We start from the raw sequence: 24,222 nt of genomic DNA, 5'->3' as shown, positions 1-24,222 counted from the left end.
ACAAGCTCTCAGCAGCCAGCCATCTCATGCCCTCCTGCCACTCAAGTAGCACCGAGAAAGAAACATAGAAAATAGGAGCAGGAGTAGGCCATTCGGCCCTTCGAGCCTGCTCCGCCATTCAATATGCTCATGACTGATCCTCTATCTCAATACCATATTCCCACTCACTTCCCATACCCCTTGATGCCTTTTGTGTCTAGAAATCTATCTAGCTCCTTCTTAAATATATTCAGTGACTTGGCCTCCACAGCCTTCTGTGGTAGAGAATTTCACAGGTTCACCACCCTCAGTGAAGAAATTTCTCCTCATCTCAGTCCTAAATGTCCTACCCCATATCCTGAGACTGTGACCCCTCGTTCTGGACCCCCCCAGCCAGGGGAAACATTCTCCCTGCATCGTGTCAATGAGATCCCCTCTCATTCTTCTAAACTCGAGTGAATACAGGCCAAGTCGACCCAATCTCTCCTCATACGACAGTCCTGCCATCCCAGGAATCAGCCTGGTGAACCTTCGCTGCACTCCCTCTAAGGCAAGTATATCCTTTCTTAGGTAAGAAGGCCAGCATACCATTTGCCTTCCTAACTGCTTGCTGCACTTGCATGTTTGCTTTCAGTGACTGGTGAACAAGGACACCCAGGTCCCTTTGTACATCAACACTCCCCAATCTATCACCATTTAAATAATACTCTGCCTTTCTGTTTTTCCTTCCGAAGTGGATAACTTCACATTTATCCACATTATACTGCATCTGCCATGTATTTGCCCACTCACTCAACTTGTCCAAATCGCCTTGAAGCCTCTGCGTCCTCCTCAACTCACGTTCCCACCTAGTTTTGTGTCATCAGCAAACTTGGAAATATTACATTTGGTTCTCTCATCCAAATCATTGATATATATTGTGAATAGCTGGGGCCCAAGCACTGATCCCTGCGGTACCCCACTAGTCACTGCCTGCCACCCCGAAAAAGACCCATTTATTCCTACTCTCTGTTTCCTGTCTGTTAACCAATTTTCAATCCATGCCAGTATATTACCCCCAATCCCATGTGCTTTAATTTTGCACACTAACCTCTTATGGGACTTTATCAAAGGTCTTCTGAAAATCTAAATAAACCACATCCACTGGTTCTCCCTTATCTATTCTACCAGTTACATCCTCAAAAAACTCCAGTAGGTTTGTCAAACATGATTTCCCTTTCATAAATCCATGTTGATTTTGTCTAATCTCGTTGATATTTTCTAAGTGTCCTGTTATCACATCCTTTATAATACTCTAGCATTTTCCCGGCTACTGATATTAGGCTAACCAGTCTGTAGTTCCATGTTTTCTCTCCCTCCTTTTTTAAAATAGTGGGGTTATATTTGCCCTACTACTGATACTTAGAAAGTATTTGCGAGGCCCTTTAAATCCACTCCGGTCATTTCTGTCATGCTTAGTAATGTCAAATGGCTGTTTTATATGGGAATAATTGCCAGTGATTGTAACTTCCTCCAGCCCGACAACCCTCAGAGATCTCTGCGCTCCTCCAAATCTGGCCTCTTGCACATCCTGAATTTGCATCACTCCACCATGGGCAGAAATGCCATTACAATGTCATTTAAATATGGCGTGCCATTTTAGGTCGAGCGCATCTCCTATCTGCTGGAAATTATGGCAGTAAATTGGATGGGCACTAAAATAGACAAGGATTTGGTGTAATGGATTCCTGCCCCATTTCCCACTTTCATGCAACCTAAATATTACTATAGGAAAATCTGTCCTTTCGAACCTTGTTATTCTTCCCTGTCGTTTCTGTATTGCTGGCTTCCCAATTTTTCCTTGATGCATTCTCTTATTCTCATTCCGCTGCTTTCCCCATACAATTTGGAACCATGTCTAAATTACGCTTTTGTCTTTCCAGTGCCTTGTAAAATGCTTGACTCAGATGACTATTGTATCGTCTACACAGGCATTCTTATTTAAACTGGAAACTACCACTAAAACATCAGATGGAAATGATCAAACGGTGTTTTTATATGAAATAGACAAAAGATACCGGGGGCCAAAATTCTTCAGTTCCAGAGGACACCCACTGTAAATTTGTACAGGTCCACTGGAATGCCCAGAAATTCCATTGGGACCTGGATATGCAGAGTTCCAGCCTCGCAGTGGAGTACCCAATGCCTCTTACAAGGCCATTGGTCCAAGGGTACATGGAGCCATGGTCCAGGTCCCCCCAGGTCAGGAGTTCCTAATGCTTTGGCCCTCATTCGCGACCTGGCATTGCTTCTGTGAAGGAACGCCTGGTCTCAACAAGTGTACCTTATCAACTCTGGAAAATGGAAGTGAGAGAAAGAACTAAAAAAAAAATGTAGGGAAGCAATGCAGCACTTTAAATGTACTTTATATTGCAGCTTTTAAAACATTTCCCCTCTATTTGTATCAGCGAAGATTACAGGTAATTTGAAGTTAATCAGCGTTTGGAATATGTAATCATTGTATTGTATTAACAACTATGTATCAACATATAAAATTAATGGATTAAAAGTGGCCAATGATGCTAAGTGTAAGTGGAATGCTATGAAGGTAGCAATAAAACTATGCTTTCAAAACGGTAACCAGCCAAGACAATAATTTTTAATCCTGAAAATACTGCACATCAGTGCAAGTCTGTGGGCCACTTATTGGTGCATTAGGCATGAAAATAAAGATGGAAAACATGAAAATCGTGATAACATTTATTGGCTATATTCTTCCAAGATAATATGCAGAATAAATGTCCAAAGATATTTTTCTTTAACATGAATTAACAGTCTCACCATTCAAAATTTTGCCATATTCGAGAGGTCAAATCTCAGACTGAAGTACTTGCAATGTGTAGCTCATGGCAATAACAATTTAACTTTTTCTTTTGCAAAACAAGATAGAAATAAGTAGGAATATGCAGTGCAAGAAAAAGAAATGACCATTGCCTACCATCACGGTCAATAAGAGGCCTCAATGAACATACACTTGATGCCTATATTAATATATATTCACGGTTTCTATTCTTATTCTTCATAGCTCTTTTGCAAAGATAATAACTCGCACATCCACTGTGCCTTTAGGTTGAAGGGCACCACAGAATGAAAATGAGACACTGAATACTTAAAAAATTTCAATAACTAGTAGCATTTCAATAGCATATGAATTATAAAAGACAAGTGCACAGAGTACACCAGAGGACATGGTGATTTAACTAATTCACTACCAATAAGACACCATTCAGCATCATCTGCACAGCATCACTAGTCTCAGAACAGAGCCATTCGCTGTTGCTACAGCAACTGTCCTGAGAGTGAATGCAGTGCATTATAACCGAGGTAATAAGGGCAACATAGAGTGAATGAGCCAACAACACTTGGATAATGAATTTTCCAATTATACGTATCAGATACCTTAATACTTCTGTAAAAAGAATTGACTTTAAGTAGCAGCACAAACTGCACATAAAAAAGCAGCTTTGCAATGGATTTAAAAGAAAAAGATCCATCGTTTGCAAGTCATGTTAAGTAGGATATAAGAAAACCTTAATTGGTCACTTCACTTCCCCCCAATCCATTTCCCAATTTAAAAAAATAGCAAAACTCAAAATAGAAACTGTTAAATTCAGAACTTCTCTCAAAATCACCTTCGGCAGTGGGATATCTAAAAATAAAATACAAAATAATCAATTCAATTGTTATTGAAGCCAAAGAGTTACAACAGATTTATAGTAAAAGCTATTTACCGTTATGCAAAAATAGGCCCTTGTGCTAGACAGAATTTCTACTCTTAAAAAAGGTACATTTAACTTAATTGAGACCTTTCTCCAGACATCTTAGAGTTTTACATAGGACTGAAAATCATGAAAATGTGAAACTGATATGTTGCACAAACATAGTTGATATCCTAGTACAGTATTTGATATCTTTCAGAAATCTCAGGCTCATGGCAGACATATCAGGTAATGAAGCTAGATGGTGTGGCTGTTGACTAACTCAAATACCAGATTAAGCCAATAGTTTGTTCATAACTAAACCAGCACAATCAAAAAAAATTGTTTCCCCCTTTCAACTGGATTTTTATGCTAGCATATGACAGACAATATTTGTAGCACATTATTACACATTAGCCAATATTTGTTGTAATTTACTGACATTCAGTACCATGAAGATCTCATTCTCAAATTGTGCTCTTGCATAACTATTACAGCAAGTTTAAACTGGTGCCTGAAGTGTACTTCAATGCTATCTTCAGTCATGTGCACAATTTGTTAATTTAATTCAGTGGACTCGTTTCCAATTTGATTTGGGATCTGAGGTATGCAAATGTACTATTTTTCCCGCAAATGTACTATTTTTCCCGCAAAAATCTGTTGCCCAGCAGCTCAATTAGTGAACAGCTAAAACTCTTCCATTTCACCCATAAAGTTAAGAGGATTAGGTCCTAGTAACAGCCAACATTTGTATCTGACTGATCTGTTGTCAGTTTGTAACTGGGCTACTAAATGTTGATCCAACCATCCATTGGGCAAGAGGAAAAGGAAGAAGAAAACTGACACTCCATTGGTCTCAACCAGTGGCAGCAAGATCATGGTCACCATCCACAGGGTTGCAGTGGAAACAAAAGTTCATTTTCTCGCTGTACTGACAGAATGGTATTGGGGCAAAGTGGTTGTGTGGCGAAGCTTTTTTTAAAAAAGCTGAATACGTTTTTTTTTCCCAACATACAAAAGTTTCATGGGGAAAATGCCAAATAATTGTTCGCACCAAAACAAGCAACCAGTCTGTTTACAGTTATCCAAGAGATCATTTTTTTCCCGCATTTTACACAAGAAATTTAAATCACACAAGAAGAGTCCATAGGTTTTTTTTATTAAAACATTGTTAAGGTGCTAACTAACCAAGTCAATTTTGATTAGCATGTAAGAATTGGCTATCCTTTAGGAACTGGGGAGAGCGAGAGAAAGAGAGGAGAGCGAGAGAAAGAGAGGAGAGCGAGAGAAAGAGAGGAGAGCGAGAGAAAGAGAGGAGAGCGAGAGAAAGAGAGGAGAGCGAGAGAAAGAGAGGAGAGCGAGAGAAAGAGAGGAGAGCGAGAGAAAGAGAGGAGAGCGAGAGAAAGAGAGGAGAGCGAGAGAAAGAGAGGAGAGCGAGAGAAAGAGAGGAGAGCGAGAGAAAGAGAGGAGAGCGAGAGAAAGAGAGAGCGAGAGAAAGAGAGGAGAGCGAGAGAAAGAGAGGAGAGCGAGAGAAAGAGAGGAGAGCGAGACATATCACTATTCTCTGACACTTGCTTGTTGAGATGAGCAGTTTTTTTTTAACAACACAAATGGGTTTAATTAGTTTGGTCATTGTGCAATCTTGCAATATGTACAGATGAGGGAGACCGTCCAACCCATTCAGACAAAACACCATCTTTGAAGATCAGATTCTTGGCTGGAAGTGGAACTCCGACATCAATGGACGATGATTGGGTAAATAACGTCGTAACACTACTATCTGAGTCACCAGTTTCCTGAACGCAAATAAACAGCAGTTATGAAAAGCAAGTTTTGCAAAAACACCTTTCCAGAAACACATTCATTATGCTCAATATTTCCCTATATATCTAGTCCGTTGCTTTCTTAAAATTGACACTTATTTCAAGCGGTTGGTTTCCTCCTGACTGTTGCCGACATTTATTGTAATACATGATGGGCAACACAAACACCAGTAAAAGTATGTATGTGAATTAATGTGTAACCTACATTTCCATCAAGCATATTCACAAGTCATTTTAATTTCAGCAGTTTGAGAACATTTGTGCATAGTTTATAACTTAGAGCATTTCTTTCCACAGAACAGCAGAATCAGGAATGTTGACGTTAAGCACCTGCAAAGCAGTTAAGAGTTTACCACAAAAAAGAGAGGGACAATGCAGACATTGTAGTTAAGGAGGAGTGTGAAATATTGGATGGGATAAACATAGTGAGAGAGGAAGTATTAAGGGGATTCGCATCTTTGAAAGTAGATAAATCACCAGGGATGGATGAAATGTATCCCAGGCTATCAAAAGAAGCAAGGGAGGAAATAGTGGAGGCTCTGAACATCATTTTCCAATCCTCACTGGATACAGGCGTGATGCTGGAGGATTGGAGGACTGCTATGTTGTACCGCTGTTTAAAAAGGGAGAAAGAGATAGACAGAGTAATTACAGGTCAGTCAGTCTAACCTCGGTGGTGAGCAAATTATTGGAATCAATTCTGAGGAACAGAATAAACCGTCACTTGGAAAGGCATGGGTTAATCAAGGACAGTCAGCATGGATTTGTTAAGGGAAGGTTGTGCCTGACTAACTTGATTGAATTTTTTGAGGTAACAAGGAGGGTAGATGAGGATAGGATAGAGCATTTGATGTAGTTTACATGGATTTTAGCAAGGCTTTTGACAAGGTCCCACATGGCAGACTGGTCAAAAAAGTACAAGCTTTTGGATCCAACAGAGAGTGGCAAGTTGGATCCAAAATTGGCTCAGTGGCAGGAAGCAAAAGGTTAATGGTCGACAGGTGTTTTTGTGACTGGAAGGCTGTTTCAAGTGGGGGTCAGCAGGGCTCAGTACTAGGCCCCTTGCTTTGTGTGATATATATTAATGATTTGGACTTAAATGTAGGGGTCATGATTAAGAAGTTTGCAGATGATACAAAAATTGACCGTGTGATTGATAGTGTGGAGGAAAGCTGTAGACTGCAGGTCAGGTGGGCGGAAAAGTGCAAAATGGAATTCAATCCAGAGAAGTGTGAGGTAATGCATTTGGGAGGGCAAACAAGGCAAGGGAGTACACAATAAATGGGAGGATACTGAGAAGTGTAGAGGCTGGTCAGAGGCTGGGTATTCTGCGGCGAGTGACACACCTCCTGACTCCCCAAAGCCTTTCCACCATCTACAGGGCACAAGTCAGGAATGTGATGGAATACTCTCCACTTGCCTGGATGAGTGCAGCTCCAACAACACTCAAGAAGTTCGACACCATCCAGGACAAAGCAGCCCACTTGATTGGCACCCCATCCACCACCCTAAACATTCACTCCCTTCATCACCGGTGCACCATGGCTGCAGTGTGTACCATCTACAGGATGCACTGCAGCAACTCGCCAAGGCTTCTTCAACAGTACCTCCCAAACCCGCGACCTCTACCACCTAGAAGGACAAGGGCAGCAGGCACCTGGGAACACCACCACCTGCACGTTCCCCTCCAAGTCACACACCATCCCGACTTGGAAATATATCGCCGGTCCTTCATCGTCGCTGGGTCAAAATCCTGGAACTCCCTAACAGCACTGTGGGAGAACCTTCACCACACGGACTGCAGTGGTTCAAGAAGGCGGCTCACCATCACCTTCTCAAGGGCAATTAGGGATGGGCAATAAATGCCGGCCTTGACGGCGACACCCACATCCCATGAACGAATAATAAAAAAAAAATCTATTAAAAAATCTTCAATTTCAACTAAACACATGGGAGTATCTTGGACAGTTCATACCTGGAATGACTGTACAAAGTTGAGGACCTGCAGAGATAACTTCCTACTGGAATGCAAGAGTGTCTGAAGGCTGTAGAGAGAAGAGTGCACGATACATTTATACTCTGCAAACACATTCATCCTCAGTTTCAGAAGAAAATCAACATGGAAGGAAATTAAACAACTCAAGTCTACTTATAGTGCTACACTCTGTTTAGTGTGACAAAGGGGCCGAGTTGTCACGACAAATGAAAAGGAATAGGTTTGCATTGCCATTTACACCAAGCAATTTCAAAGCATTTGATATTTTTTTGAAAAACAACCTTTTTGTGGGTTTTGTGCATTTTGAACGAACTAGACGGATTTCTATCAGTGCAGAAACACCGGGCAATAAATAGTAGACTCTCACTGGCCCAAAAACGCGGCTGCCTCCAATCCTACTTTTTTTTCCTTTTAACAACTTTAGCTGCTCTCAAAGGAACAGGAGGAGGCCATTCAGCCCCTCGAGCCTGTTCCTCCATTCAATTAGATCATGGTTGATCTGTACCTTAACCCAATCTAGCCGCCTTGGTTCTGTAACCCTTAATACTCTTGGCGAACAAAAATCTATCAATCTCAGTTTTAAAATTTTTAATTGACCCCCCAGCATTTTTTGAGGAGAGAGTTCCAGATTTCCACTACCCTTTGTGAAGTGCTTTCTGACATCACCCCTGAATGGCCTAGCTCTAATTTTAAGGTTATGCCCCCTTGTTCTGGACTCCCCCAGAGGAAATAGTTTCTCTCTATCTATCCTATCAAATCTTTTAATCATCTTAAACACCTCAATTCGATCCCCCCCTAATCTTCTGCACTCAAGGGAATACAAGCCCAGTCAATGCAACCTGTCCTCATAATTTAACCCTTTTAGCCCTGGTAAAATTCTCATTTGAAATTGAATTTCATTTCTGGTCATAAGACTGCAAGTTCTCCTCTTCTAACCCCCATTCCTCCCACCCCTCCTCACATCGACTGTACACATTTTTGTCAGGGCTAAAATGCCCAGAAGTGAAAGGGGGTACTGAGTAAGAATGTTTAAATCTGTTACGTGGAAGAATTGGATCATTGCAGATCAACAGGAGGCTGGCTTGAGATGGAGGTAGACAGTGACGTGTAAAATTCTGAAACAGGGCCCTTTAAGTTAAACTCAGTGTTCCCATGGTCCCACCGTTGAGTTGTGCTCAAAGGAGGTGCAGAGCGGAGATTTCAGCCTGCAGGGTTCTAGCTCTATCTCAGGCCTGTGTACCTTTCGAGCATGGGAGTACTGAATTGATCTGTTTGTTCACACCGGGTCAAAAAAAGAACATAATCAGTTATTTGGTGATTTCTGTCTTCTGTTTCACATTGGGAGCAAATATTAAAAAATGGCTGTAGTACCTACGGCATAATCAATTGGATTACTGTTCAAAAGTTCGATGAAAATCTGCCAAAGTATACCAAGTTAAGAAAAGACAGTTATTCAATGAGATAGCACTACCCTTACTCAGCAAAGGTGTTATTTGAGAAAAGCATTTATGAGCACTACAGCTTTAAATGCTCAATTCAAGTGCATATATGCAGGATAGTGTGGGTGATAAAAAAGGAGGAGGGGTAACATTATTGCTTAAAGAATCAATTACTGTTGTGAGAAGGGATGATATGCTAAATGGATCATCAATCGAGGCCATATGGGTTGAGCTAAGAAATAAACCCCCCAAATAGGGAAAGGGAGATAGAAGAACAAATATGTAGGCAAATTTCTGAGTGCAAAAATAAGAGGGCAATAATAGTAGGGGACTTCAACTACCCTAACATCAACTGGGATTCAAACATTGAGGGACACAGAAGGCGCAAAATTCTTGACCGGTGTCCAGGAGAACTTTTTTAGCCAGTACATGACGAGCCCAACAAGAGGGGATGCAATTCTAGATTTAGTCCTGGGAAATGAAGATGGGCAAGTGGGTGAAGTGACAGTGGGTGACCATACTGGGGATAGTGACCACAATTCAGTTAGTTTTAGCATTATTATGGAAAAGGACAGAATTAAATCAGGAGTAAATGTTTTAAATTGGGGGAAGGCAAATATTAGAGAACTAAGAGGTGATTTGGCAGAAGTGGACTGGACACAACTACTTGAGGAGAAATCAGTGGCAAGCCAGTGGGAGGCACTAAAAAGTGAAATTCTACAGGTACAATGCAAAGAAAAAGGGTGGCACTGCCAAATCTAGAGCCCCCTGGTTGTCAAGAAGTATACAGGGCAAGATAAAGCAGAAAAAGAAAGCTTATGACTGTCACAGAAAACTAAATACTGCAGAAAGCCTAGAGGAGTATAGAAAGTACAGGGATGACGTAAAAAAGGAAATAAGGAGAGCAAAGAGAGGGCATGAAAAAATGTTAGCTAGTAATATTAAAGAAAATCCAAAGATGTTTTATCAGTACATTAAGAACAAGAGGATAGCTAAGGAAAAGGTGGGACCTATCAGGGATGATAAGGGTAACTTATGTGTAGAAGCAGAGGATGTCGGTAGGGTTTTAAATGAATATTTTGTCTCCGTATTCACAAAGGAAAGGGATGATCCAGATGTAGTAGTTAAAGAGGAGAGGTGTGAAATATTGGATAATGTAAACATTATGAGAGAGGAAGTACTAGATGGACTGGAATCCTTGAAAGTCGATAAGTCACCACGGCCGGATGGATTGTTTCCTGGGCTATTGAAGGAAGCCAGGGAGGAAATAGCAGATGCTCGGAAGATCATTTTCCAATCCTCACTAGATACAGGGGAGGTACTGGAGGACTGGAAGACTGCAAACGTAGTACCATTGTTTAAAAAGGATATGAGGGAAAGGCCAAACAATTATAGGCCCGGCAGTCTTACCTCGGTGGTGGGCAAACTATTAGGATAAACTGTCACTTGGAAAGGCATGGTTTAATCAGGGATAGTCAGCATGGATTTGTTCAGGGAAGGTCATGCCTTACAAATCTGATTAAATTCTTTGAGGAAGTGACAAGGAGGATTGATGAGGGTAGTGCAGTGGATGCTGTCTACATGGATTTTAGTAAGGCATTTGATAAGGTCCCACATGGCAGACTGGTCAGAAAGGTAAAAGCCCATGGGATACAGGGAAATGTGGCACATTGGATCCAAAATTGGCTCAGGAAACAAAGGGTAAAAGTCGATGGATGTCTTTGCGAATGGAAATCCGTTGGGCTCAGTGTTGGGTCCCTTGCTGTTTGTGGTATATAGTAATGATTTGGACTTGAATGTAGGGGACATGATTGGCAAATTTGCAGACGGACACAAAAATTGACCGTGTAGTTGAGAGTGAAGAGGATAGCTGTAGACTCCAAGAAGATATCAATGGGTTGGTGGAGTGGGCGGAAAAGTGGCAAATGGAGTTCAACCCGGAGAAGTGTGAGATAATGCACTTAGGGAGGGCAAACAGTAAAAGGGAATATATTGAGAGGGGTAGAGGAAATGAGAGACCTTGGAGTGCATGTGCACAGGTCCCTGAAGGTGGCAGAACAGGTAGATAAGGTTGTGAAGAAGGCATATAGAATGCTCTCCGTTATTAGCCAAGGTATAGAATACAAAAGCAGGGATGTAATGATGGAACTGTATAAAACGTTGGTAAGGCCACAGCTGGAGTATTGTGCGCTGTTCTGGTCACCACATTACAGGAAGGACGTAATTGCTCTGGAGAGAGTGCAGAGAAGATTTACAAGAATGTTGCCAGGGCTTGAAAATTGCAGCTACGAGGAGAGATTGGATAGGCTGGGGTTGTTTTCCTTGGAGCAGGGGAGGCTGAGGGGTGACTTGATTGAGGTGTACAAAATTATGAGGGGCCCAGATAGAGTAGACAGGAAGTACCTGTTTCCCCTGGTGGAGAGTTCAAGAACTAGAGGACATCGATTTAAGTTGAATGGCGGAAGGATTAGAGGGGACATGAGGAAAAACTTTTTTACCCAGATGGTGGTGGGTGTATGGAATTCACTGCCCGAATTGGTGGTAGAGGCAGGGACCCGCAACTCTCAAAAAGTACCTGGACCTGCACCTAAAGTGTTGTAAGCTGCAGAGCTACGGACCGGGTGGTGGAAGGTGGCGCGGACACGATGGGCCGAATGGCCCCCTTCTGTGCTGTATCTTTTCTATGGTTCTATAGTTCTATATGTTTGACAAGGGACCCATGTTATTATACATTTATAGAATGATACCAGGGATGAGGGACTTCAGTTATGTGGAGAGACTGGAGAAGGTGGGATTGTTCTGCTTAGAGAAACTGTTTCCACTAGCAGGAGGGTTGGTAACCAGAGGGCAGGGATTTAAAATAACTGGCAAAAAAGCCGGGGCGGGGGGTGGGGGTGGCGAAGATCAAGAAGAGTTTTTTTTTGCTCAGTGAGTTATGATGATCTGGAATGCACTGCATGAAAGGGTGGGGAAGCAGATTCAATCGTAACTTTCAAAGGGAATTGGATCTCTATTTTAAAAACGAAAAATTTTCAGGGCTATAAGGAAAGAGCTGGGGGAGTGGGACTAATTGTATAGCACTTCCAAAGAGCCAGCACAGGCATGATGGGCTGAATGGCCTCCTTCTGTGTTGCCTGATTCTATAATCCAGCAACTAAAGCTGTGCACTCAAAGAAAAAAATCTATGTGCAAGCTGGAGATAAAATTTACCTTTCCTTCCCACATAATCCATGCGTAGCAATCCTCTGACAAACACTTCTGTTCAGTTCTGAAACAAAGAGGGGGATCCCGAAGCACAGCTCCAGAGGCATCCATTCCTGTTCTGTTGCAGAGGCTGGAAAAGTAGAACAATGCAAAACTCAGCACACCAAATGTTCCTTTTCCCTCTTTCCGCATTATAGGGGCAGTGTTCAACAGGTGCCAACAGCGATCTGCTATCTTTACCCCCAAGTAGGCCATTTTGTCACATGGAAGTCTTGAGAATAAGTGGCAGAGGGTGATTTGGCCTCTGGGACATCACAGCTGAGCTTGATGTGTACAACAACAACAACAAAAACTTGCATTTGTGTTACCCCGTTAACATAGTAAAATGTCCCAAGGTGCTTCACAGGAGCGATTATCAAACTAAATTTGACACCAAGTCACATAAGGAGATATTAGGACAGGTGACCAAAAGCTTGGTCAAAGAGGTAGGTTTTTAAGGGAGTGCCTTAAAGGACGAGAGAGAAGTGGAGAGGCGGAGAGGTTTAGGGAGCGAGCTCCGGAGCTTAGGGCCTAGGCAGCTGAATGCATGGCCGCCAATGGTGGAGCAATGAAAATCGGGGATGTGCAAGAGGCCAGGATTGGAAGAGCGCAGAGATTTCAGAGGGTTGTAGGGATGGAGGAGGTTACAAAGATAGGGAGGTCCACATCAGAATCACTGAATAGCAATCAGAAGCAAGAAACCTAGCTGACTTTTCCCCACTCTAGCCCAAGAGTCTGATTTAGTGGCTGAGATCTACTAACTCAGCGCAGACCATGGATCAAATGTGGGACATTCTTTAACTGTATGCCTCAGTACCACATCACAGGGTGCACGTATCCACTGAGCGGCAGGAAGCCCAGATTAAGTTTTTAGAAAATTCATTCTCGGAATGTGGGCGTCGCTGGCAAGGCCGGCATTTATTGCCCATCCCTAGTTGCCCCTTGAGAAGGTGGTGGAGGGCCTTCTTGAACCACTGCAGTCCGTGTGGTGAAGGTTCTCCCACAATGCTGTTAGGTCAGGAGTTCCAGGATTTTGACCCAGCGACGATGAAGGAACGGCGATATATGTCCAAGTCAGGACCGTGTGTGACTTGGGAGGGGAACCTGGAGGTGATGATGTTCCCATGCACCTGCTGTCCTTGTCCTTCTAGGCGGTGAATGTTGCTGGTTTGGAAAGTGCTGCATTCTAATTATCAGCACAGACCTAACATTACAGTAATTGTCTTTACCTTCAGCAATTCTTTTGGGCACAGAATCGGCCATGGGCTCATCGGTTACCAACTCAAAGGATTCTGTACTGCCTTGAGCATCAGAGCCAGATGGGGATTCAAATTCTGCAAAATATTTAAATTCATACGATGATATATTTGAGACAAACATTATTTAAGGAGGCTTCTAGCTGAATAAGAATCTGACTGAAAATGACACAATTGAGCAAATGTATTTTAAGAACTTGGGAATATACAAGACTGGGGTGGGGTGGAAAAGAGTTTTGTGGTCCCAAAATGTAATTTGTGGCATCAAGGCAAATCGATACTTTTAACATTTTTTTAAAAACCAACAACTTGCATTTATATAGCACCTTTAACAAAGTAAAACATCCCAAGGCGCTTCACAGGATTGATTATCAAACAAAATTTGACACCAAGTACATAAGGAGATATTAGAACAGGTGACCAAAAGCTTAGTCAAAGAGGTAGATTTTAAGGAGTCTCTTAAAGGAGGAGAGGGAGATAGAGAGGCGGAGAGGCTTAGGGAGGGAATCCCCGAGCTTAGAGCCAAGGCAGTTGAAGGCACGGCCGCCAATGGTGGAGCGATTAAAATTGGGGATGTGCAAGAGGCTAGAATTGAAGGAGTGCAGAGATCTGAGAGGGTTGTAGGGCTGGAGGAGCTTAGAGGTAGGGAGGGACAAGGCCGTGGAGGGATTTGAAAACAAGGATGAGAATTTTAAAATCGAGGTGTTGCCGGACCGGGGCCGAATGTAGGTCAGTGAGCACAGGGGTGATGGGTGAACGGGACCTGGTGCGAGTTAGGATATGTGCAGCAGAGTTTTGGATGAGCTCAAGTTTACAGAGGGTGGAAGATGGGAGGCCGGCCAGGAGAGCATTGGAATAGTCATGTCTAGAGGTAACAAAGGCATGGATGAGGGTTTCAGCAGCAGATGAGCTGAGGCAGGGACGGAGACAGACGGTGTTATGGAGGTGGAAGTCGGCGGTCTTGGTGATGGAGCGGATATATGGTTGGAAGCTCATTTCAGGGTCAAATAGGACGCCAAGGTTGCAGCAAACAGTCTGGTTCAGCCTCAGACATTGGCCAGGGAGAGGGATGGAGTCAGTGGCTAGGGAACAGAGTTTAAAAATCTAATTTGAAGAAAAAAGACTTGCATTTCTATACAGCCTTTCAAGACCTCAAGACGTCCAAAGCGCTTCTCAGCCAATAAATTTCTTTTGAAGTGTAATCACTGTTGTAATATAGAAAACACAGCAGCCAATTTGCACACAGCAAGGACCCACAGACAGCAATGAGATAATGACCAGATAATCAGTTTCAGTGATGTTGGTTGAGGGATAAATATTGGTCAGGGAGAACTCCCCTGCTATTCTGCAAAATAGTGCCATTGGATCTTTTATGTCCACCTGAGGGGGCAGACGGGGCCTCAGTTTAATGTCGCCACCAAAAGATGGCACCTCTGACAGTGCAGCATCACACTGGAATGTCAGAATAGATTTTTTGTTCAAGTCTCTCGAGCGGGACTTGAACCCACAAACTTCTGACTCAGAGGCAAGAGTGTTATCCACTGATCCACGGCTGACACCATTTAAGACAATTAACATACATACTGTCAAAATCCGATTTTAGCAGAGCATTTTAAATGGCCAAGAAAAAAAAAGGTTAACATGTAGTTAAAAAGTTGTATCTCAACAACCTGAACATATTAAGAGTGGCAACCAGACAACCGAGACAGACTGCTTATTGTCCTTCACTCATTTTTGTCCCATTTTCCAGCAGCTTTAAATGAACATTCTAACAAATTTCATGGTGAAACAGAGGGCCTCAAGATGTTCAAAACAGTTGTTCCCGTGGCCAATGCATTTATTCAGCTCCTGGTTCTCTTCTTTGGCATCATGTCAGGAGTCAATACCAATAAACTGGATAGTTGTGAGCCCAGCTTTACTGGGATCATACTAATTACATTAAATAGTTACAACAGAAGTAATTATTGAAGGGACTGCAAGGATATAAAACTATGATAAGGAAGCTCAAGCAGTTTATATAGCTACAATCTCAACAGTTTTGTAATCCAGGTTTTATTTAAACTGTGAATTTCATGTAATGATTTAATTTTACTTTCAATAGATTTTTGCTGGCAGTGGCTGTTGCATCTAACCCCAAAGGCCAATGTTAAGTCAATATACATTAATAGTCCAACAAAGAATGACATAGAATTTACAGCACAGAAACAGGCTATTCAGCCCAACAGGTCTCTGCCGGTGTTTATGCTCCACACGAGCTTGCTCCCACCCTACTTCATCTGCATATCCTTCTATTCCTTTCACCCTCATGTGCTTATCTAGCTTCCCCTTAAATCCATCTACGCTATTCGCCTCAACCGTTCCATGTTCTTTACCCAGAGAGTGGTTAGAATGTGGAACTTGCTACTACACGGAGTAGTTGAAGTGAATAGTATAGATGCCTTTAATGGTGTCCGCTTTAACTGGCTCAAGTTAGCAGTACTCTCGCTTCTGAGTCAGAAGGTCGTGGGTTCAAGCCCCACTCCAGAGACTGGAGCACAAAATCTAGGCTGACACTCCAGTGCAGTACTGAGGGAGTGCTGCAATGTCGGAGATGCTGTCTTTCCGATGAGACGTTAAAACCAACTGATGTAGGCTGCCCGCTCAGGTGGATATAAAAGATCCCACAGCACTATTCGAAGAAGAGTTAGGGAGTTCTCCCCAGGGTGCTGGCCAATGTTTATCCTTCAGCCTACATCACTAAAACACATTATCTGGTCATTAGCACATTGCTGTTTGTGGGACCTTACTGTGTGCAAATTGGCTGCCACGTTTCCCTACATTAAAGTACTTTAAAGCACTTCATTGGCTGTAAAGCGCTTTGGGACATCCTGAGGGTGTGAAAAGCGTTATATAAATGCAAGTCTTTCTTTAAGGGGAAGCTAGATAAGTACATGGGGGAGAAAGGAAAAGAAGGATATGTCGATAGGGTTAGAGGAGGCTCGTGTGGAGCATAAACACCGACAGAACATTTGGTCTAATAGGCCTGTTTCTGTGCTGTAAATTCCATGTAATTCTATGTCATGCGGTAGTGAGTTCTACATTCTCACCACTCAACATCTTTTCGTTAACGTGCTATTTTACAACAATATTGTAAAACTTTTTAAATGGATTAAAATATCTCAGCACATTCACTGATTTAGAAGAAAATTGGTGCATAATTTTATTTCCAATGTAGTTTTGATTGAGCTGAGCTGGTCTTTGCATACCTTTCTCATCCAAGTCATCACTGAGATGCCTGCCATTGGTGCGTCGAACACGTGGGTTCAGCATATTTACAAACCCGCAGAAATGGTCCAGATCCACTTTCCCTCGCAATACTTTCAATGCTCGGTGAGCGCACATGTTATTCCGGGAAAATTCTACAGCAAACCCAAGACAAAGCATTGTTCAGCTATTTAAAAAATAAACATGTTAACATTGTTATAATCTAATTTTATAGTGCTTCAAATGGAAACAGTTAGTCAAATAATTTTGTAATATATATGGGACTGGAGACATTTTTCTACCTGGTTCTATTCTATTATAAAAATGATGTAGATGCACTGGAGAAGGTGCAAAAAAGGTTCACAAGGATGATACCAGAACTGAGAGGTTATACTCATCAGGAAAGATTGAACAGTCTGGGGCTCTTTCCTCTAGAAAAGAGAAGGCTGGGGGGTGAGCTAATAGAGGTCTTTAAGATTATGAAAGGGTTTAACAGGGAAGATGTTCTCACTTTTGGGAGACACCAAAACTAGGGGCCATAAATATAATAGTCACCAATAAGTCCAATAGGGAATTTAGGAGAAACTTCTTTACCTCGAGAGTGGTTGGAACTTGGATATTGCTACCACAAGGTGCAATTGAGGTGAATAGCATAGATGTATTTAAGGGGAAGCTAGATAAGTACAATAGAAGGATATTCAAATAGGGTTAGATGAAGAGAGATGGGAGGCAGCTTGGGTGAAGCATAGACTAGTTTGGCCGAATGGCCTGGTTTCTGTGCTGTAGGTTCTGTGCAATATATACGTTAAAAAAGGTTGTGAAACAGCAGCAATAAGCATTACAAACGCAACATATAAAAGGTGGCTGAATTATATATCACTGAAAAAGAATCTGGGAATGTGCATGGATTTCACTGCATCTTAAAACAGAGTTAAGCATAAAAGTTGATCTAAAGAGGAAGATTTGATCAGAGCTCTCGCAAGTATTTTCCTGTCATGTATGCTTTAATCCAGATTGATAATGGAAAGTAACTGGAAATACCCACCTCCTTTCATCTCTACTTCATCAAAGGGAAATGGAACATAAGTAGTTTCTCCATCACCATGGATACCATAACCCTATAAACAACAATGTATTAGTTAATTTTTTTAAATCACAGTATTATTAACACAGCAGCCTTACCTCAATGGGAGTTAAACTGAATCACATTTCAGAGATGTTTAATCATAAAAATTTTTAATGTTTAATCATAAAAATTGTTTCAAATGTTTGCAAAAAAAGATACAATGTATAATCTAATTATACAAATTGGATGAAGGAAATACCACATTAAAAATACATCAAGAAATTTCTTGAAGTGGCATGCTGAGAAAACAAAAATACATAACCAAGTTATCAGAAACTTTCTTGTAGCTCTAAATCCGAATTTTGCTCCAATTGACCCGGCATTCTCGAGTCTTCCTAACACATGCACTGAAGTCTATTCACAGCATTGACAGAAACTCTTTGGAAAGTTTTCTCTGTAAAGTCATGTACCTACTGCAAATGCACATCAGTTTTGTTAAGATTACTGACAGCACCCTTGTTAACTGAACACCAAAAAAGCATCTCTCCCTGGGTCAGATTACAAGTTTTCTAACAATTCATGTCTGCAACTAAAATGTAGGCTTAAGGGAAATTCAAAGTAGCCCAAGTTGAATGCTTTACCTGTATTAATACAGCTGAATGAGTCAATGCATCATTTAGCATGCTGAGCACATTTGAAGTGGGAACAACGCCGGGATCATGTCCCCAAGAGGTTATAAGCAACCGGTCATAGCCCTGGGAAATAAGAGGGGAAAACATATTGCATTTTTATCGATTCTGATGCAGCACAGGAACTAACATTCACAGTATGTTTAAACAGAAAAGCTAAAAAAGGATGTTTTCTCAAAATACCTGAAAAATGTCTGGAAGTTTTCTAAGTCTTGATCCTTTTGAAAGTAACAATGATGGGGGTCCTTGACCAGTAATATGATAGATGTAAAGTTTAAACCAGATTGAACTAACTTCTGGGATGGCCGGTCCTATGTGCTAATTATTTTGAAGAAAAAAACATGGTTAGGGATTTATTAAAAGTATGATGCATATTGAATTATTCGGTCATATCATACAAAATATGAATCTCATGTGAATCATTAACTTTTTTTTCTTTCAGATGCTGATTGACATACTGTGTATTTCCAGCATTATTTTTTTACCTAAGGTATCAAATGCCTGTATAAAATGTCTAATAAAATCAGTAGGGCCCATCATATAGCATTCATTTCAACTCTATCGTAGAATTACATAGAACGTACAGCACAGGAACAGGCCATTCGGCCCAACAGGGCCATGCTGTTCTCCACACGAGCCACGTGCTATGCTCCACACGAGCCTCCTCCCTCCCTAATTCATTTAACCCTATCAGCATATCCTTCTATTCCTTTCTCCCTCATGTGTTTATCTAGCTTCCCCTTAAATGCATCTGCGCTATTCGCCTCAACTATTCCGCAAGGTGGCAAATTCCACATTCTAACCACTCCCTGGGTAAAGAAGTTTCTCCGGAATTCCCTCTTGGATTTATTAATGACTATGTTATATTTATGGCCCCAAGTTCTGGTCTCCACAAGAGGAAACATCTTCTCTACATCTACCCTATTAAACCCTTTCATAATCTTGAAGACCTCATCAGGTCACCCCTCAGTCTTTTTTCTAGAACATAAGAAATAAGAGCAGGAATAGGTCATAAGGCCCCTCGAGTCAGCTCCGCCATTCAATAAGATTATGGCTGATCTTCGACCTCAACTCCACTTTCCCGCCCGATCCCCATATCCCTTGATTCCCTTAGTGTCCAAAAAACTATCGATCTCAGTCTTGAATATACTCAACGACTGAGCATCCACAGCCCTCAGGGGTAGAGAATTCCAAAGATTTATGAGCCTGAGTGAAGAAATTTCTCCTTATCTCAGTCCTAAATGGCCGACCCCATACCCTGAGACTATGCCCCCTAGTTCTGGACTCTCCAGCCAGGGCAAACAGCCTCTCAACACCTATCCCGTCAAGCCCTCTAAGAATCTTATATGTTTCAATGAGATCACCTCTCACTTTTCTAAACTCGACAATATAGGCCCATTCTACTCAATCTCTCCTCATAGGACAATCTTCTCATCCCAGTAATCAATCCAGTGAACCTTCGTTGCACCGCCTCTAAGACGAGTACATCCATCCTTGGGTGAGGAGACCAAAACTGTACACAGTACTCCAAGGTGTGGTCTCACCAAAGACTTCCTTACTCTTGTACTCGAACCCCCTTGCAATAAAGGCCAACATACCATTTGCCTTCCTAATTGCTTGCTGTGCCTGCACGTTAACTTTCTGTGTTTCGTGTACAAGGACATCCACATCCCTCTGAACTCCAAAATTTAATAATTTCTCTCCATTTAAAAAATATACTGTTTTTCTATTCTTCCTAGCAAAGTGAATAACCTCACATTTCCCCACACTATACTCCATCTGCCACCTTCCCACCCACTCACCTAACCTGTCTATGTGTCCTCCTCATAGCTTACTTTCCCACTTAGCTTTGTATCATCAGCAAACTTAGATACATTACACTCGGTCCCTTAACCTAAGTAATGAATATAGATTGTAAATAGCTGAGGCCCAAGCACTGATCCTTCCGGCACCCAACTAGTAACAGCCTGCCAACCTGAAAATGACCTGTTTATTTCTACTCTGTTTTCTGTCTGTTAACCAATCCTCTATCCAAGCTAATATATTACCCCCAACCCCATGAGCCCTTATCTTGTGCAACAACCTTTCGTGTGGCACCTTATCGCCTTTTGAAAATCCAAATATACTACATCCACTGGTTCCACTTTATCTACCCTGCTAGTTACATCCTCAAACATCTCTAATAGAGAAAAGAGCCCCATTCTGCTCAATCTTTCCTGATAGGTATAACCTCTCAGTTCTGGTATCTTCCCAGTAAATCTTTTCTGCACCTTCTCCAGTGCCTCTATATCCCGTTTTATAATATGGAGACCGGAACTGTTCACAGTACTCCAAGTGTACATCAAGAAATGATTAATTAATTAGACTGACCCATTAATACGCAGCTGAGTAAAATCCAACAAATTGGTTATCTGGCCAGTTGTGAATTCCGAGTAAAGAAATTTGCATTAACAGGTATATGACCGGATGGATGGAGACAAACACACACACACACACACACACATTATATATGTAAAATTAAAAGACAAATTCCGAAGAACTGATAAAAGCTGCATTAAAATGCCTATCAAAAATAAAATAGCTCATTCAGAATCATGCGTCACTGGTTGAGATGAATAATTCAGTAGTTTCACCAGTCTCTGTGACATCCTTTTGTTGACCCCATAAGGTTCTCTGCCTCATCACAGTCTGCAAGTTACATGAAAATAAATGCTAGCACTCCACACCCACTTCCTTGAAAAAGAACCAGACTACAGAAGATTTTTTTAAAAAAGGTTAAGTTTATATTGCGACTCCTGAAAAATTACAATGTGGCCATTAGATATTTTTCATTGGAAACATATTAGGGAGGTTTTTAATCTGCAAAAGATGATTAAAGTGGGTTTTGCAATGGACAAAATAAATATTTCAGATAACGATGTCCTTTCAAACAGCCCACTAATCTATTTTTCCATACAAAACCCAAGTGGACGCTATTTGCATGTGTACATTAGACATGCAAAATACCGTTACAAAATACATCTCAAATGATATTTGCACATACATGTATCTGGGGAGAGGGAGTGAGGGGGGTGGGGGGGAAGAGGAGAGAAAGAGACAGACAGACAGACACTCAGAGAAAGAGAGAAATGTGAGTGTGCAATCTACTTTCAATGATTTAATTAAGGGGGAAAGGAAAAATAATTGGAAATGTAGTTTTTGTAAAACTAATTAATATCTGACAATTATAATCTTTCATATACTGTCTGCTCAATTGACACTGTTGAAAGTGATCATGTGGCCTGGGTGGTCTATTTGAAAGGTCACTTAAAGTGAGATTTCCTTGGATAGGTAAGGTATTTAAGGCCAAACACCATTCACCTCATTTGGACAGTTTCCCAAAGCTCAGAAGGTCTTTGACAATTTTGGAAAGTTTTCAAGAGGTTAGAAGGTTCCCAGTGAACTTTGAAAGTTGGAAAAGTGTTTAAGAACATGAAGTTGGAAGATTTAAGAAAGGTTAAATTGTTTTTGATTAGTAGAGAAGTAGAAACTGTAAGTGTATCACAGCAGCTAATTAAATAGTCCAAGTTCCAGGCACAGAGAGAATGTATAGTATAACTTCTGACAGAGAAAGCAAAGTACATGCAAGATTATCTAAAGTTACATAGAATTAACAGAAACAGGCCATTCAGCCCAACTGGTCTGTGCCTGTGTTTATGCTCCACACAACCAAACAAAGCTGATGACCAGTCATTGCATACATTGTGTTGATGATTTAGATTCTGATAAGTGTCAATTTAGCTTTACTGTAATCACTAATACACCTTGTAATGGTATTTATCACAGTATCTTGAATCAATCAAGGTTATAAGGGCATTTTTGCCAAGTGGCTAAAAATTGGCAGAGATATATCACATCATAGTCAAAATTAATATGAAATCAAAGACCGAGTTCACTGCACATTTAGAAACAATAAATACAAAGAAACTAAAAATTACAAATACTTCAACCACGTAAGAAACGAACAAAACCAAAACCAACTAAATCTTCCAGACTCCCTCGCTCAACTTCTTATTTCTAGTCTTTCATTCCCACATGGAAGAAGGCAGTAACATTTTATTGAGGCTGATCGCATCCTTTACGTATTTCAGAGTCTCCCAAGGAGCAGTTAAACATGTGCGTAGGTGCAGAGAGAAGTGGAGGGAGATGCTGGCTATCTATCCCTACTATGATGTTCAGACAATATTATGGACTGTAAACATAGTCAGGTTTTACTGGGGCTCAACAGGACAAAGTAAAATAATAAAACATCGTATTTTGTGCATTGTTTGCAGCTGAGCATCTACAGCCCGTATATCAGGTGACCAAATGATGCACAGTGAAGCTATCACATGTAGTTACACATGTACACCACTTGGAGCCTGCTTTTGGATCATATCTTAAGAATTGGCACTTTGACGCCTGCAAACAAAAAGTATGCAGTTGTGTGCAATGCGTAAACCTGACTTTGCCTCTGACATACAAAGGTTATAGATGCCTATTGAGTAATTAGACCAATAGCAGGTACAGATAACTGATAGAATCTTACAGCGCAGGAGGCCATTCGGCCCATCGTGCTGATGCCAGCTCTTTGAAGGAGCTATCCAATTAGTCCCACTTCCCAGAAATCTAGAAACAAGAGTCATATTGGGAGATCATTTTTGAACCTTTGTGCTTACCTGTGGCGTGCAGCTGCTTATTGGTCGTATTTCATTGCTAAGTGGTGCCATCGAGACCAGCAGAGTGTAATTCTTCTTCAGGACTCTGCTACAAGTGGCAGGATCCAATCCCAACAAGCTCTCGCAGCGCAACAGATCTAATGGAAAGCCTGAAGCGGAACAATCTCATCAGAAAGCAAAATTTCATTCGTAGAACCATTCCTTGAAAAAATTACAGATAATTTATTCTCTATTATTGACTGGTGCCAGAAAAAAATATTTCCAAAGCATTTAGTTACATAACTGGTTGTCATTTCAATTTTCCAAGATACTAAGTATGTAGTTATATTCATATAACTATATACTAGTTATATTTCCAGCACAATTTTTTAAAAAAATCAGAAACTCGACTAAACTTTTCCAACCTCGATCTGGGGAAAAAAATTAAAGTTAGACATGCAATTAAAAAAGTAACAACTTGTTTAAACTCTGTTCTTCAATCAATAATCATATTTTTTACTACAATGATTTATATGTGCAATATAAAATTGGTTGGTCAGGTTTCTACACATGTAGAGATCCATAAGCTTCAAAGCCATTTTCTTCAGGGACTTAATCATATTAACTAATCCTTGATGTGGAAATAATTCTCAATCACTTTTCACCCTCCATAAACTGCATCTCATTCATAATACTGCTGGTGATGTTCTTACCCACTTAAAGCCACACTCTCCTTGCCAAGCTCCAATGGCTCAGCTTGCCTTTAAGGATCAACGCCCTTATCTTCAATGCCACCACATCTTCACCCATCCTACCTTAATGACCTCCTTCAACCTTCCCCCCACCCCACCCCCTGCCCACTTACACCTTTTGCTCCTCAGTCGCTAGTCCACAGCTCCGCCACATCCTCTTTGTTCCACTATTGGGAACCACTTTTTTCAGCCACTGTGAACCTGCACTCAAACACCCGCTCAAAATCCCTTCACCCTGCCTCCTACCTGCTTTCAAAAGCCTAGTGAAAAACTTATTTCTTCAGCAGCCCTCTCAGCCCTGCCCCAAGTCAATATTACCCATT

The 24,222-nt window shown here is 41.3% G+C and overlaps 1 protein-coding gene across 1 annotated transcript in view; it reads right to left on the bottom strand.

Moving 5' to 3' along the window:
* Positions 1–2,704: 2,704 nt before the first annotated feature.
* fam91a1 (family with sequence similarity 91 member A1) overlaps positions 2,705–24,222 on the bottom strand; it is a 67,755-nt gene continuing 46,237 nt past the window's right edge. Inside the window, exons 16-24 of the mRNA XM_067981926.1 lie at positions 23,169–23,317; positions 18,655–18,789; positions 18,424–18,537; positions 17,762–17,834; positions 16,719–16,871; positions 13,447–13,551; positions 12,185–12,308; positions 7,515–7,584; positions 2,705–5,512 (exon numbers count right to left, since the gene is read on the bottom strand). Of these exons, the coding sequence (XP_067838027.1) occupies positions 5,333–5,512; positions 7,515–7,584; positions 12,185–12,308; positions 13,447–13,551; positions 16,719–16,871; positions 17,762–17,834; positions 18,424–18,537; positions 18,655–18,789; positions 23,169–23,317 (1,103 nt within the window). The 3' untranslated portion in view covers positions 2,705–5,332. The remainder of the gene's footprint in view (positions 5,513–7,514; positions 7,585–12,184; positions 12,309–13,446; positions 13,552–16,718; positions 16,872–17,761; positions 17,835–18,423; positions 18,538–18,654; positions 18,790–23,168; positions 23,318–24,222) is intronic.

This window comes from Heptranchias perlo, chromosome 3, assembly GCF_035084215.1.
Source record: "Heptranchias perlo isolate sHepPer1 chromosome 3, sHepPer1.hap1, whole genome shotgun sequence".
NCBI lineage: Eukaryota > Metazoa > Chordata > Chondrichthyes > Hexanchiformes > Hexanchidae > Heptranchias > Heptranchias perlo.
The sequence above is the reverse complement of the archived record's forward strand: the minus strand, read 5'-3'. Positions and strand labels throughout refer to the sequence as shown.